We start from the raw sequence: 16,253 nt of genomic DNA, 5'->3' as shown, positions 1-16,253 counted from the left end.
TGCCCTGGCTGGTTAGGGCTTGGTTTCCTCACATGAATGCTTGGGCCACTTGCTTCCCATCTGTGGTCCTGAGGCGGAGACGCAGCGCCCCTCCTGCCCAGGACTATGTGGCTGACCAGATGGCAGGCCGACTAGGCAGGGCTTGAGCTCCCTGGGGCGAGGCGAGTCCCACCCCATGTGCTGCCTGGTGGCACCTCACAGTAACGGAGACTGAGGCAGCTCCTGGGGAAGCTATCCAGGCGCAAGGAAGGCAGGACCTAGCTGGTGGCATGGCAGCCTCAGGCCAGATCCAGGACAATGTGACTTTAGAATTTGAGCTCAAGGGAAACTTTATTTAGTCTTCTTTTAAAAGCAACCTATTTTGAAAGGAAGTTGAGGTTAAGAGAGAAGAACACAAAACTAAGACAAATCAGACGGACAGACAGACAGGAGAAGGCAGGTATGGCCACGGCCCTCATCAGATCTTTTCCATCTTAGAGATGAGGTCATCACAGATCCTGGTCAGCTCATCGTTTTCTTTAGTCTGAAGGAAAAATTTAAAAATGAGTTGCTGGGCTTTTACAGGAAGCTTAGGGCCCTGCCCCCTGCACCTGGATAGACCAGCTGCAAGGGAGAGGCAGGCGCGGCCTTCGGCAGGCGCTGGCAGCCAGGGTCCGGCCTCACACCCCACCTTCTGCTCCACAGTCTTCTCCAGAGAGTGGATCTGCATCTGTGCCTTCCTCAGGCTCGCCTGGTAGGCCAAGGCCTCCGCCTGGGCCTTGCTCCGGACCTGGGTGATCTCCTCGTTTGCCCTGGAAGAGGGAGGGGCAGAGGCTGAGGCTAAGCCCCGCCCCACCCGGCCCCTACCCATTCTGGTCCCCACCCAGCACTCACAGCCTGAGCTTGTCCTCTGCGTGGGCCTTCAGTGCCTGGTACCTCTGGCCCTCTTTCTCGATCCTCACTATGTAATCCTCTACGCACTTCTTCAGTGACTCTTCGTTCTTAGGAATGAGCAGATGAGAACTCTTTAACAGGGTGCCATTTTGTCCACTGTGCCAGGCTAAGTGGGCAGGGTTCCCTCCATGCTGTGTACTACGGGACAGGCCCTGGACCTTCTCCCCTGGGACCCAGGCCTGGCCTTCAAGTCCTCAGAATTGCCAGGCCCTGCTGCAGAAAGCAGGGGACCACCACACAGGCCCCCAGACCCACTTGGCAGGAGGACACGATGAACACTGAGGGACCCACTCAGCTTTGCTCTCCATGGCGGTCCCTAGACACAGCGAGAAGCTGACTGCTGAGGAGCCACAGTGACCCTAGTACCCCATGCTCCCAGCCCTTGAAGTGGCATTTGAATGGATTCCTACCTGCCACTTGGAAAGGGGCCCCCTTCAGAGCGCTCCCTAAACTCAAGCCAGCTGCCACCAGCTGTTGTGCAGGTCCCCTCTCTCCACACCATGAGTACCCGCAGCCCCGAGGCCTTGCCCCTTGCCCTGCTCCTCCACCCAGTACCTGCATGGAGATGTGCTAGGGCTTCTGCCGAGGTCCCTCCTACCTCTTGAACCTGTGCCTCATAGACGGCGTCATGCGTGACTCTTGCTCCCACTCACCAGCACCTACTGGATACAGTCTATCCCGTTCCCAGAACCCCACACACCCTGGTGCCAGGGAAAATCAGGCAGAGGACCCAGGCAGACACCCCATTCACGGCACCGTGGGCACTGACTGTGAGCCACCCACCTTGCGGTAACCTTCAAGCACCTCCTTCTGTTTCTCGAACCGCTTGAAGAGGTCAGAGAAAGACTTTTCCATGGAGTTCAGATCCATAGTGAGTTGGTCTCTTTCTTTCAGAACCTTCTGGATTTCAGCTTTGGCAAGCTCCTTCTGTTTCTGGGCCTCCTCTTGAGAAAATCAAACACTAGGACTCAGGGAGCAGCCCCTGCACCGGGTGCCACAATCAGCCACAGAACGAGAGGCAGGGCACAGCAGGTTAGATTCTGTCCATTAACCCTTGCTGCTGGGATCTCTGGAGCAGGACAGGCCAGAAGCAGCTGCTGCTTCCATGCCAGCGCCTGACAGATCCTTGGAGAGAGGGCAGGGCCCCCCTGAGACCTGGAGGCTTGTGCTCAGCTTGAGGCCCATCCAGAGGCCCATCACAGGTTGTGTGGATGTAAGGCTCTGCAGGGGGCAGGAAGCAGCGGACCCCAGCCCCCTGGGGATGGGAGGGGATGGGAGGGGAGGGGAGGGGATGGGATGGTGGGGTAGACTGCGGACTGGGTAGGCAGCATCTGTCACCCACCCTGGCAATCATGGCCCTGGCTACCAGCTCAGGGGACACAGATGGAGACACGTGGGGGAAGTGCTGGGGAAGCAGCTGGCACTCACCCATTGCCTGGCACACAAGCCCTTCAAACCCATCCATGACCTTCCTGTGGGAGAAGCATGTGATTGTCTGTGGCCACCCTTGACAGGCCATCCTGGGTGGGAGACAAACACAGCTGCAAGCCTCACCCCATCTCCAGGTTCTTCACGCGGAGTTCCTCACACCTGCTCTTCAGCTCCAGGTTCTCTTCCTGTGTTGCGCTTACCTGAACAAGCCACACGTGGTTGGCAGGTGGGTGCACCCACAGGGACATCCCCACCCTTGAGGTCTTAAAACCTGGTCAGGCTGGGGGCTGCCTGCTTCACGTGAATAAGGTGTGGGGTCCCTGGCTGCTCCTGTGGACCTGTACCTCCCCAGTGAGCCCAACTTCATTCCAACTGGCTGTGGGTCAGGTATGTACCAGAAGCCCAAGTTAGGTGAGCCCCAGGCCCATAGGGTGGGGCTTGCAGCGAAGACCAGAGGGCTGCTTGGGCACCGAGATAGGGCAGCCTGGGTGTGTCTGGTTCAGGTGTGTTTCACAGGCCCCTAAGAGGACACTGCCCTGAGGGTCACAAAAAGCTACACTAAAGCAGATGTATAGTTTGAGCCCAATCTGCAAGCTGTCCTTTCCGGGCTACCTGGCCCCATCTCTGTGCAGACTAGTGAGCATAAGGGCAGCTCAGAGTGGGGCCTGAGGCACCTGGACCCTTTGTGTGACCCTGTGCACACAGGTTCTCTGAGGTGACCCAGAACCAGAGTTAACACAGGCTGAGGTTTCTGCATATCCAGGAAGCAAGGAGAGATGGCTGAAGCGTGGGATATGAAGGGCAGGGGGTTTCAGACTCCAAGAAAGTGAAGACAAGCCTTCCATCCTGCCCAGAGCCACGTCCACGGGGGCTGGGGTGCTGGAAAGGGTTTGACCCAGGATTGCAGTAGCAAGTTACTACCCTCAGCACTGAGACACTGGTGCCTACTTGCCATGGCACACTGCAGTGAGACTGCCCCACAGATAAATGCCACATCCACACGGCCATTTTCCCCACAACTGAACCCCTCCTGGGAGGCTGAGGTGACAGAGGTCTTAGCTGACTGGGGACAGCTGATCTCTCTGTGTAGGGATAGCTGCCTGCTTGGACCTGGAGGGACATGTGGAATCCTAAACTACTTGGGCTACAGTGCAGGCTGAGGCCCTGAGGAGTGACTGATGTCAGCCAGGGCTAAACCAGGCCCAGCGTTGCTGCAACAGAGATGGTTCCATCTAAAGCAGCAAGGGCAGTCAAGGTCACTGGACCCAGCAAGGAACCAGGCCCTGTGCTCAAAGCTGTCTGTGCCCAGTCCTTGGCTACTCCCCAGGATGGCTGGAGAGCTGGAGAGTAGGGGCACTGTTGGCCTGGGTCCTTACCGCTGCATCCAGGTCCCTCTGGCTGTATTGCAGGACGTCCACAATAGGCCCGACAGACAACGGTGGGCCTCCAGGCTCCAGGAGGCATGCGGGTGGGCCCGGTGCCTGTGAGGGCGATAGACAGGCTGATGGGAGCTGCCTTGCTGTCTCTAACCTCTCACCAGAAGCCAGGGCCACAACCAGGCAGAGATGCCCAGTGAGGGCCCCACAGCAGAAATCTCGTCTGTCATGGAATGGCCAGTGGGTCCTTGCCCCATCATCAGACCAAATGTCTTCAGACCCTCAGGAACATAAAACATAGGCCCGTAAGCTACCCACGTCTTTTTTTTTTTTAAGTATCTTTTGGGTTGTAGATGGACATAATACCTTTATTTTTAATGTGGTGCTGAGGATTGAACCCAGTGCCTTCCACATACAAGGTGAGCGCTCTACCACTGAGCCCCAGCCCCAGCCCCCACCCGCATATACTGAGACCACAAAAAGACTGCTCCAAAGAGACCTCGATGCTTACAGGAACATCCAATGTGCCCAAGAAATCCAACTCCACAAGCTTGGCTTCCAGCGGGTTTCCCAAGGAAGGCTCATCGGCATCCTGTGTGCTGAGACTAAATAGGTAGCAGGGTCACTGACACGTTCTCCATTGAGAAGGACAGGAGGGACAGTCACGTCCCCCCCGCCCCAGTGTGAGGGATGGAGCCCAGGGCCTTGAACAGGTTGGCTTAAACCTACCAACCTCCTGCCTTGGCCTGCCAAGCAGCTGGCCCCAAAGGCGTGCCACCACACCTCATCATGTCCAGTCTTTTTTTTTTTTTTAAAAAAAAAAAAGGTACCAGGGGATTGAACTTAGGACACTCGACCACTGACCACTTCCCCAACCCTATTTTGTGTTTTATTTAGAGATGGGGTCTCACTGAGTTGCTTAGCAGTTTGATTTTGCTGAGGCTGCCTTTGAACTTGTGATTCTCCTGCCTCAGCCTCCTGAGCGGCTGGGACTACAGGTGTGCACCACTGCACCCAGCTGCCATGTCCAATCTTAACCACACTCTGCTTTTGGTTTTCAGGTTCATAGTAGAGGATGCAGAACTGCACCTGGCAGGCTGGACATCTCTGATGACTTGGGTCCTCTCCCGTCTTGCCTGCCATCACCCACAGCTGCTCTCCTTCCTGGTGTTCAAGGCCCATGGCTGCACTGTCCACAGCAGATGTTTCCAGTGGGAAGGGCCTTAATTGTGGGTCCTCACAGTACAGAGAATTCTCACAGCCAGAGGCAACAGCCCTTTCTCTCCCCTGGCTTTAAATTTCCATACCATGCTAAGTCATTCTCCTTGAAATTAGACAAATATGCCCATTCTTTCTTCCAGAGCAGGGGTCAGCCTGGGTTTTCTGTAGATGCCTAATAGCTTTTAGATTTGAAGGGCACACAGCTTGTCACAGCTACTGAGTTCTGCCCCTGTAGCATGAGTTACTACCCAGACCATTTATGAGGGAACAGGTGTGACCTTGGGCCAACAAGCTTCACTTATGAAGTATATGTAGCTGAGTGTAGTGGTCACGCCTGTAATCCCAGAAACTCAGGAGGCTGAGGCAGGAAGGTCACAAGTTCAAGGTCAGACTGGGCAACATAGTGTCTTAAAAAATAGAAAGGGCTGGGGATGTGGTTCAGTAATAGAGCAACTCTGGGTTCAGTACCCAGTACAAACGAATGAATAAATGAATGACTAAATAAATGAATTAAGTAAAATATAGGCAGTGAGCAGAATTTGGCCACAGGTTATGGTATACTGGCCTCTGTTCTACAGGATCTACTTTTCTTAATTTTAACAATTAGGGCCTTTAAAAACTTAGGGTGGTGTGTATGGTGAGGGTCAGCAGCCCCACCACATGAGACTGGCTGCAGCTCATGGCCTGCTTATCTGCCACCACGACTGATTTCTAGTTCAGATCAACCCCCTTAGTCGAGAGGATATTCACTCCCCTGGCCCATGTTAAAAGCTCCACAGATGAGGGGACATACCTTGTTGTCACTGGGACCACGGGCACTGGTCGCAGAGGGCTGTCTTTCAGCAGAGGGTCGAATTTCAGGTACAAGGACTGTTTCCTCCAGGCTGACTCCTTAAACTGGAGGGAAACGGCAAGGTGACAGGCTCCTCTGCTATCCCACAGGTGCAGCCCCACGAGCTGGGCCACCTGCTCGCTGACAAGGGGCCTGGGGAAGGACACGCCTGGCCTGCTTCCGGTGTCCCTACCACTGCCTGAAGGCCACCTATCCAGCACTGTGGGTGTCTACCAGGTCTCAGCACAGGTGCCAGGACCATAGGATGCTGGGACAAGACGCTATAAGAAAGGGGCCCTGCAGAGACTCGGCCACAATGCCAGTGCTGTGGGAGTCCCAAGGGCTGAGTGCCAGCACTGCACAGGGTGACAGCAGCAGGGCTGGGTCTTGGGGTACAGACCTCTGCTGAGGCTATCAGAGCCTGCCACTTACCGAGGAAGTCCCAAACTGCTCCAGGTAGTCCACTTCAGCACCTGTGCCTAGAACTGAGAGAGAGTCACAGTGGGGTCACTCTTCACACCTGAGCCTACAGCTGTACAACGGTGCTTTCCAAAGTGCTTGTTAGGGAGGGACCACAGTTCTTTGGTGAAATACATGCAGCTAGTATTTCCAGCCACAGGCCAGAGGCTTCTCCATGTTCTGGGAGGAGCCCCACCAAGAACCTGGTTGCATGTGGTAAGCAAATCCTCTCTACACATTCAATGCTGATGCAGTTTTTCTTTGAAGATTTCCTATCCAACACTGATTGAATCTAAGGATGTGGAACCCATGGATACAGGGGCCAACTGTGTCCTCAAGTCCTACCTAACAAGAGACTGACCTCTGAGTTAACAAAAAGATACCATATTTCACCACATAGCCTTTGCAGATTTTGTGTCAAAAGAGGGTTGTGACCATTTTGTGAAGCTTAAAAACATTACGCCGTATTACTTAAAAATCATTCATTAGGGGCTGAGGCTATATAGCTCAGAGGTAGAGCACTTGCCTTACACGTGTGAGGCCCTGGGTTCTACCCTCACACCACATGAAATTAAATAAATAAATAAAGATATTGTGACCATCTACAACTAAAAAAATGTAAACCACCTAAAAAAACTCATTTATTATCAGGAATTACAGCCTCTAGGACAAGAGTCCACTTTGTTTCTCCTTTGCTAGCAAAGCAATAAAACTTTTCTCTTTTTTCCTTAAAACTGTGTCCTCATTATCAGATTGACATCAGGGACAGGGACTGAGCTTTCAGTAACAAATTTGGCACCCCAGGTGGGGCCCAAGAGCACCCCTCTCTAGTACTCTTGGGCAGGCCTGGCTCTCCAAGGAACCCACTTCCATGCTGAGGATTCATGGTGCGGGAAACTTGTTGAGAGCAACTGCAGGAGAGTTGGGAGATGGGCGGGTATGCCTCGGGTCAAACCAGAGGAGCTGTTCCCCAGTCAGGGGAGGGATGAGGGGCGTCCCAGCAGCTGCTGAAGCTCCTTTTGCTTCAGGAACTCCTGCCTTCTCCGAGTTGTACAGGTTGTGATCCACTTTGAGAAAAAGGAAACTGAACTCAGGAAAGTCATGACAACTTTGGCCATCTGAGATCCCTGCCCTATGTATACCTTGTCCATTCGCCTGCCATCCGCCACTGTGGACCTCTGGACTGCTCTGATGCTGTATATCCTTAATTGTTCACACCCCACTTGACAGAGAACAAGACTTTGGTTTACTCCCCCAACTTTGCCTTCTCTCAGCAGGAAGCAGCTCGGAGATGTCATCATTTTTCCATAGAAATGGAATGTAGAAATCGACAGTGAGGAAATGGAACAGTGGTCACTTTATGCTTTTAATATAGCCCTTGCTGCTCTGCCACTGCAACTTATTTTTAAAGTGGACATGGTAATCCAGACTTTGGGGATGGCATCAGAAGATCTCAGAAATCACTATCTTCCAAATTATCAAGTGAATTACAGCTCCAACAGAATACATGGAACATGGCCTTGAATCACCTTTTTAAAAGCCCACTGTTCCTGCTGATGAGCAGAATCACAGCCTCCGGGGCAAGAGTCCCCAGTGTTTTTTCCTTTGCTAGCAAAGCAATGAAACTTCTCCTTTTTCTCAAACACACACACACCCCACAAAAACCCAACAAAACCAAAACCATTTATTACTAATAGCCAGGCACGGGGATGCACACCTATAATCCCAGCGCCTGTGGAGGTGAGGCAAGTTTGAGCTTAACCTTAGCAACTTAGCAAGACCTTGTCTTAAAAAGAAAACCGGGGATGTAGCTTAGTGGTACAGTCCCCCTGGGTTCAATCCCTAGTCCAAAAGGAAAAAAAAAAAAAAAAGAAAAAAAAAAAGCCATCATTACCAAACTGTCCTTGGTACAAAGTTAGGATGCATGGAATGCTTTTGAATGTATGTTAAAATTGTAAAACTGAATAATCCAAATCATTGCACATCATTTTTTCCTGACAGTTTAGTAAACATTTTTCTGGTTTGGGGAAAGTAAAATATTAGTACATCAGTTGTTACTGATTTGTGCACTCTATTGAAAATATTACACTTGAGAAAATTTACTACAGTGTTGCAAAGCATGGACTTGGTTGTTAGGAACCACACACAGGGCTTACAGGAGTGGCACTGAAGACTGTCTGCCATTAGTGCAGCAGCCTCTAAACAAATCACACACAACTTTAGGTCTGTTTAGACAATGCAAAGGTGCTGAGAACTCTGGGCCCATGGCTCAGTGTGCATGCAGACGCCGCTGCTTGGCTCCCTAATGTGGGTCAGCACTGCTACTGAACCACATTCCCACTGTCTTCTCACTGGCCTGATGGACAGTTAAACCATTGCAACTATTGTTCAACGAAAGTTATAAACCAATATTCAGATAGGAAACATAATATTATTTTCAATATTAATAATATTTATGTGGTGGCAACAATTATGCAGTTAAGAGATGGTAACCAAATTTAAAAAATGGGCAAATGATGTGAAAAGACATTTTGTCCAAAAATACACAAAAGGCAACGAGCACATGGGAAGGTGCTCAAAAGATGTTTGCTAGCTGTCTGGGAAACATGAGCCAAAACCATCATGAAAATCCCTTTCACGCCTGCCAGGAGGCTGGAACCCGTAAGAGATGACAAGCACCGGAGGGCCTGTGGAGAAATGGGGCCCTCCTGAGCCACAGACATTAGTGTAAAATGGTGCAGCCACTTAGGAAAACCGTCTGGCAGTTCCTCAAAAAGCCATGTATAGTTACCAGGATCCAGTAATTACACCCCAAGGTATGCACCCAAGAGAAACGACACAGACCCATGCACACACTTGTGTAAGAGCATGCAGAGTATTGTCACTCTTCTTTACCCTCCTGGTGCTGGGGATTGAACCCACAGCACTCACACTGAGCTGCCTCCCTAGACCTTTACTTTTTTTTTTTTTTTTAATATCTATTATTTTTTAGTTTAGTTAGACACATTATCTTTATTTCATTATTATGTGGTGCTGAGGATCGAACCCAGGGCCTCACATGTGCTAGGCGAGCGCTCTACCGCTGAGCCACAATCCCAGCCCCATAGCCCTTTACTTTTTGAGACAGGGTCTCATTAAATCACTCATGCTGGCCTTGAACTTATGACCCTCCTGCTTCAGCACCCTGAGTAGACGGATTTATAGGGGTGGGCCACTGTGTCCCACTAGTAGTGTTACTCATAAGAGCTAAATAGCAGAAACCTCCCAAGTGCTTTATCAATGAACAAATGTGAAGCACGGATCCCTGCCTCACCAGATGAGTTCCAAAGGCCTTATACTTGGTGAAGAGACCAGGCACAAAGGCCACGGCACATGTGACTACAGGTCCCAGACTTCTTGACCAGGCCACAGTAGCCAACAGGGAGCTCTCACCAGCTGCCTTTCATCCTTCAAGCGACGTAGTCACAAGTTCCCACTGGCTGCACAGGAATGCCGTCTGTCAGCGGGTACCCAGCTGCTCATCACTCACTGGATCTCACCTGTGCATTACTTTGTTCACATCTTTTGCCTACTTTGCAAATCCACAATTTATATGTCTAGGGTCCTCTATAGTAAAAGTATTGCTTTGTTCTACTGAAAATACCTTATCTTTTGATGGACCAGAAGTTTCTATGATAATCACTTAAAATCGGGAAAGACACCTGTAAATGATACAGCTAAACCAAGAGACAGAACAGAAATGTCCACAGGATAGCTTTCGGGCAAACAGAGCAATACCAGGGCTGCGTACCCTCAGCTGGGTCCCTGAAGCACTCCTCCTCCAGGTCCGAGGCAGGCTCCAGTCCCTGATGAGGAGGGGCGGGCATCAGTTGAGCAGAGGGGGCTGTCAGCTCATTCTCCAGACAGTTCTTGGGAGCCAAGCTTCCTTCCTACAGGGAAGGTCAATGTCATCTCACGCAGCTGAGAACCCTGGGTTAGACTGTCTCACCCAGTCTCAAAACACACCAGAAGGAAAGGAGGCTTTGGGAAAGGGGGGTGGGCAGCAGTGTATCCAGCCTGATGACAGAAGATTTCCACTGGCCTCTTCTGCCCTCCTACTTCTCTACAGAATATGTAAACGGCTGCATAGTATAAGGACGCACCTATGTACACACATACACACTGTACCTTGCCCTCTGCTCTTGGGGTCTCAGATGCCATCTGCACCACAGGTATGTCACTGGTTGGGGCCGAACACAGCTGCCTGGAGAGAGAAAGTCAGCAGAGGCTGGTGTTCACCGCATTCCCCACTCCAGCGCTGAGCTGCCACCTGCCTGTCTCCTGCACTGCTGTGCTGGTTCACCTGAGAAGGTGTTCATGCTAGAGGTGCATCAACGTGACTTGAGGAAGTCACCCTAGAGGAAACAGGCTGGGTCTGGTGTTGGAATAATGGCACTCAATACAGGTCATGGCTGCCCCCTGAAGGGACATGCCCAGGGACAGTGCTGTGCCATGGTGCTGGCTTTACCGCTTTTCACCTGGTGGTAGGCTGTTCTTTCTCTTTTTTAAGCTGAACACATTCTATTGCATATCAGCTGAGGAAGCTCCCAGCACCTGTGCTCCCCCAGCGCCCCCCCACCCCCCAGTTTGGTTCTGAGCCCGGAGGCTCTTTCTTCTAAGGTGCTGTGAAAGGACAAGTGGCAACTTTGGACTCAGGCGCTTGGTCACACACAGAACAGCTGCCCGACATGCCTTCCCCATACTCACTGGCTTGAAGGCGAGTCCTCCTGGGTTGCGGGTCTGATACATGGTTGCTCAGCCACAGGTGGTGCTGACCTGATTGCTGGGCTTTCTGGGGGCCAGGCCTCTTTGCCATCAGGCTTGGAGCCACCTCCTAACGGGCTGAAATTTGGGTCATCTAGTTTGTTCCAGCCAAGGCGAGAGTCCTGGGGAACAGGCTCAGGGCCCTCGCCTCCCTCTGCTGCCTCCTGAGGGGCCTGCTCCTGCCTGCCCTTGGGTTTCTTTCCCCGTCTCCCAGGTAGAGCCAGCCTTGTACTGGTGGTTTCATTAGAGAAATCGAATTCTAGTCTTATGGGCTCACACCTTGGGAGGACAGTCATTTGGCCCACGGCCTCTTCCTTCTGAGGACTTGGGTTTGTGGCCCCATCAGTCTGCAGAGGGCCAGCTGGGGCTGAGTTCTCAGGACCAGATGAATAGATGTGGGGAGAGAGGAAGGCACTGGCTGCTGGCTCAGGGGAGCCTGGGGTCTCACTGGCCAGGTCTATGGGGAGGGCCCCTCCACATGGGCTCTCAGGGCTGGTACCAGGTGAAGTAGCCATGGTTGAGGCAGTGCAGTGTGAACTTTCTGCAGGGGCTCGGGGAGGGGTCTCCATCTTGTGTTGGGGTGCTGTCCCCAGAGGATCTTCTAGGGTCTCAGAGGTGGATGGCATCCTTCCATCTAAGAAATGAGAGCTAACACTTTCTTTTGAGGCGTGACGCGGACTGTCAGACACTTGTCTTGGAGACAACATCTGGTTTTCAGGACTTTCTGGGCCCTGGGAAGAGCTTAAGGAGCTTGGATCAGCCAGGGTGGCCAAGCTGGGTTTTTTTGAGCCATCATTATTTTCAAACGCTTCGAAGCTTATGTCTCCTGGAGGAAGGTCAATATCAGCCACTGCTTCTGCCTGGAGAAACCCATTTATAGCTTTGGTGTCCACTTCCTTGGTAATCTGTTGGCTTCACAGAAACAGACTGGTTAAGGCCAAGGGTCCTAAGCTTTTCAACAAGATTTCAGTCCACATGGAGAACATTACCAGAAGACACAAGAATGTTTGGCTAACTCGTTCCTCTTGCTTAAATCTTACTAAGTCCATGTTCATAGGATAGTGCATCAGGGCACACACTGGCTCAGAGTAGAGACATGATAAGCCAGCAGTCCCAGTGAAAGCTTTCTCACTTACTTTTTCCTCTAATGTGGGGATTAGAGCTAAGTGGCTGGGGGGTCAAAGCACACATGGTTCCAGCTTTTCACAGGGAAAGGGAAATTAAGGTCAGGAATGCTGCTTTCAGACAGTTGGCTGCCGTGGAGAACATCAGGGTGCAGAGGGCATCTCCCAAGGGATCTGCTGTCCCTGTCGTGCCTTACACCTAAGAACAGGGGTGGCAGAGAGCAGGGTGATGGAACCACAGAGCCTCTGACAGGCAGGAAGGTCTGTCAGGGCAGTGGGCGGATGGAGGGTAGGGCTGGGGACTGAACTACAGTGCAAGAGGGCACAGTGCCATTTTGGAGCAAGTGTTATGTGATCTTGGATCACTCAAAAGAGGCCAGCCTCAGCATTTCAGTGACTCAGAGAAGGGACTCTGTGATTACAGCCCTATTCTTTTCTCTAAATTTGAAAACATTAAAATTAAGAAATTGGGATAAGGTACTTCTCAACTCCTTCGACTGCTCACAGCTATGCTCCTCCCTCCCAGGTTGCCACCTCAGCACACTAGGACAATGTCTGGCCAGCCACTTTCTGCTCTCCCCAATAAATACATGCTCTATGAGCCACCACCTGTCCCCACCATGTAACTCAGCAAAGTATCAGGAAGGAGATGAATGGAAACAGGGCAGTAACACCATGCCTGAGACCCCGATGACAAGCTCACAGATGAAGCTCATAGCTGACTTCCAGCTCCTCTCTACCTCCTGCCCTATGGCCAGTTGCTAGGCAGCCCCAGAGACACAGGGCAGAGGCAAGAACCTTCCTGGCTTCAAAGCAGGCCAGATCCATGGCAGCCAAGTGGCAAGTCTTCCCTCTTAAAATTGTCAAAGATCATGAGATTTACTCTGATCTCATGTGACCAAATTTCAAAAAGTGTAAAATCAAGTTGAAAAGTAGCAAGGACATATGGGAAAGCAGTAGATTCAGGTTGGGAGATGTGTCCACAGGGTGGAGATAGCACATGGCCCAGAGAAATATCTTCATTAGTGACATTTTATTTAAATCAGGTGAGAAGCACAGTAGTGATATTTCTTAGGCTTTTTCTCTTCACATGTGAAATCTGTTTAAAAGTTTTGAACAGTTAAATATGCAAAAACCAGCACAAAATTGTGCTAGTGAGGTCCCTTCCTGCTCTGGACATGGACTTGTCCCTGGGGTCAGGCAGGTGGAGAACTGCTCGGGCTTTGCCTGGAAACAGCTCTAGTCAGTCATTTTTGATAGGTTGGTGGACCATCGGCCAAGCCTAGCACCCAAAGGTGCTGGTCAAGTGTTTTGTCTTGATCCCTTTGGCCACACATGTGCTCTGACTAGTGTACCATAGGACAGTTTCTCTGCCTATGAGCCTCACCTGCTCTCTGCAAGTGCCAACTTTCAAGCAGAAGGAAATAAGCAAAATATGAGAGGAAGGACACTGTTGATTATCTTCCCTGGAGACAAAGTCAGAACATTTAACCAAATTACAGAAACAAAGACCAACTGGCAAGGGCACAGCAAAGAAGTGAAGCATGAAGTCAAAACTTTTTCTAAGTACTTGTTAATTAACTTTCTCCCGACAGGCCACATCCTGCATCTGCTCAGAGCAGAGATCAGGAGAAAGCCAGCCTAGAGGAGACAGAGCACTCCTGCAATGCTCCTCAGGTAGCAGAGTTGTAGATGTTCAAGGACACCAGCACTTACTTCTCTTTCTGTATCCAGGTGTAGTGAGAGTCTCCTAATCCAATGCTATTATCCAGAGCAAAAGGAGTCTCAGGTTTGCTAGTCATACTAGGACTTAAGATCCTGTGCGTCTGTGGATCTCGCAGAGGTGTCTGAAAAGTCACCTGTGGGAGGGTGAAGAGGAGAGTGTCTCTTCCATGATGCAGTTCCCCATGACCACGCTGGCAGCACCATGCAGCTCAGGGCTCCCCACTCACCTTTGCAGCTTTGGCCTGGTTTCTAGGTGGTACATTTTCCTTCTGTGACGGACGAAGGACAGATGATCTTCCGGTAAGTTCTGGTGGTGAAAACAGGAAGTCACTGATGGCATTTTCGTCATTTAAGACCTGCAGACTCATTCTGAAAAAGGAAAATGTTTTTGTATCAATATAAGGGCAATGACACTGTCATCTGCAGACAAATCCCAGGGACAGAGCTGCCCCACAGTGCCACAAGAAGTCTTCCCTCCTGCAAAGGTGGGCAGAGTCTTAGAGTCTCCATTCTGCTTCAGGCTGCACTGCCACCTTCTGGGCCAAGCGCTGATAGGGCTCATGCTGACAGAACCAGTGCTTAGAGACTGCTCCAGGTGTATCGCACTGTTGGGCAAAAGCCAGGGTACAGAAGGTCCTAGTCTTTAAGAAGAATTAAGAGCCAGAGGAAGCCTCAGGTTACACATGAGCCTCTGAATGTGGTATAAAGCAAAAGTAACAGTTGTAGATGACTCTATAGGAAAGCAGGAAAGCAGCACTAGTCTGTACCCCTCCTACTAGGCAGGAGAAGGGAAGGACTAGGGTATTTGCAGGCTGGAAGTCAAGAGAAGGCAAGCCAGCAAGAAAAAGAGATACTCAGTAGGTGCCAAGAAGGCCCAGAAGATTCTAAAATGGCTCCAATTCTACTCCCCAGGTCCTCATGTTGGTCACTCACAAGACACAGATTTCATTTACAGCGTAAGCAATTCAGGTGTAACCAAAGAACCAAGTATCTACCTGCCCAAAAGGACACCATGGGTACATGGTTCTATTGGGAGCTCTGGAAGTTTAGTTTGAAGAGCAAGAAGGGAGGCAGAGAAAGAGGTCAGCACAACCAGTACCAGAGGTCCTTGCTGTCTCAACTTGAAAAGCCCACTATGGAACTGTGAGTGGATGGACAGGGAAGGAAGTGATGAAACCAGAAATCTCCTGCAGGCTATAAAAACAGGTGCAAGTGGGAAAACAGAAGTAAAGGGCAATTTAGGTTTTTGGTCTGAAAAACTGGGTTACTTGTCAGGGAGTACAGAAGACACTGGATGACTGTGGGAGGCACAAGCCTAGGACTCTGGGACATGCGGACCTAGAGGAAGCCTTTTCAAGAGGAAAGTGGGAGAACAGTCAGCTCGTTCTTCTCAGGTGGGACCATTAAGGATGGAAAAGGCTCTTGAGCAGAGGATGAAAAGCCAGGATTGTGTTTTGATGCCCTGTGTGTGCAGAAGTGACTGCTGAGTAGGGGACAAAGTATAAGGAACACGGGGGTCTTGCGGCTACACCAATCCCATCAGAATCAGCATCTTAGGGAGAGCAGGTTAGGGTCCAGGTGTTCACGGGAGGTGGAAAACCTGGAGTTGGTGATGGCCCTCAGGTGAGGAACAGGAGAAAGCATGAAGGATGACCCCTGGAAGGCAGCTAAGCAACCCTGCTGCTAGGGAGGGCAGCAGGAGCTGGTGGGGATGAGACATCCTGCCTACAGCTATCGAAAGAGGGCTGGCGACCCCGCAGCTGTTGGAAATCAAACACTTAAGGCTACAAGCACGCATTTGTGAGTCAGCTTCCAGGTGACACTCCAGGCAAGATGAGGTCACCTGGGGGCTGGAGCTGAGGGAGAAGACAGCTCGGGCTACTGCTTCCGAGAGGACGCCGCCCGCCACGTCTGGAGGCCGGCAAGAGCGCTTCCGAAGCGGCCGCCCCCTCCGAGGCTGCGCGGATTGGCAGGGACCGCGCGGGTCGAGTTTCCGAAGCGCCGCGAGAGCCCTCGCAGGGAGCCAGGAAGGGTCGCAGAGCAGGCGCGGCCAGAGCCCTCGGGGCTCAGGAGGAGCCTCGCACGCGCCGGGACCCCGCCAGGGAAGGCGGGCTCGGGGCCGGCGCCGCCGCAGGATCCGGGTGGGGGTCCTCGTGGCTGGGACTGCGCCCCGCGGCCGCCGCCTACCTGACCACCGCCGCGCAGAAGGAAGAGAGCCGCGCCGGCAGCCGAGCCAAGAAGCCGCGCCGAGAGGACCCAGTAGCCGCCACCTCCCAGCCCGCGGTCGCCGCCCGCCGCGCCCGCGGATTCAAATACCGACGGTTGGCGCCACTCGGCCAATCAGCGTGC

General features: G+C 51.8%; 1 protein-coding gene across 2 annotated transcripts; it reads right to left on the bottom strand.

Annotated features, from left to right (window-relative positions):
• Window positions 1-311: 311 nt before the first annotated feature.
• On the bottom strand, window positions 312-16,169 carry Tacc3 (transforming acidic coiled-coil containing protein 3). Of its 2 annotated transcripts, none has more exons than XM_027940296.3 (16): window positions 16,092-16,169; window positions 14,132-14,273; window positions 13,896-14,038; window positions 10,999-11,967; window positions 10,420-10,495; window positions 10,043-10,181; window positions 6,226-6,278; window positions 5,755-5,858; window positions 4,240-4,345; window positions 3,741-3,845; window positions 2,488-2,564; window positions 2,362-2,405; window positions 1,717-1,877; window positions 874-980; window positions 671-791; window positions 312-523 (listed from the first exon to the last, which is right to left on the bottom strand). In XM_027940296.3, exons 2-16 carry the CDS (start codon window positions 14,270-14,272, stop codon window positions 458-460), a joined length of 2,412 nt encoding a protein of 803 aa, XP_027796097.2. In that variant the 5' UTR covers window position 14,273; window positions 16,092-16,169; the 3' UTR covers window positions 312-457. The 2 variants fall into 2 exon arrangements, with proteins under 2 accessions (XP_027796097.2, XP_027796106.2); XM_027940305.3 differs by having other exon boundaries at window positions 4,252-4,345; window positions 16,092-16,168.
• Between the last annotated feature and the right edge of the window lie 84 nt (window positions 16,170-16,253).

This window comes from Marmota flaviventris, chromosome 7, assembly GCF_047511675.1.
Source record: "Marmota flaviventris isolate mMarFla1 chromosome 7, mMarFla1.hap1, whole genome shotgun sequence".
Lineage (NCBI taxonomy): Eukaryota > Metazoa > Chordata > Mammalia > Rodentia > Sciuridae > Marmota > Marmota flaviventris.
This window is presented reverse-complemented; position numbering and strand designations above follow the sequence as displayed.

What these genes read in the sequence shown, in the direction of transcription:
- Tacc3 (XM_027940296.3), bottom strand. Translation starts at nt 14,272, where the DNA reads ATGAGTCTGCAGGTCTTAAATGACGAAAATGCCATCAGTGACTTCCTG. An exon ending in AGCAGTTTGGGACTTCCTCG is followed by an intron (nt 5,859 to 6,225) that starts GTAAGTGGCAGG and finishes GTTTCCCTCCAG; the next exon opens with TTTAAGGAGTCAGCCTGGAG. An exon ending in GCAGAGGACAAGCTCAGGCT is followed by an intron (nt 792 to 873) that starts GTGAGTGCTGGG and finishes TCCCTCTTCCAG; the next exon opens with GGCAAACGAGGAGATCACCC.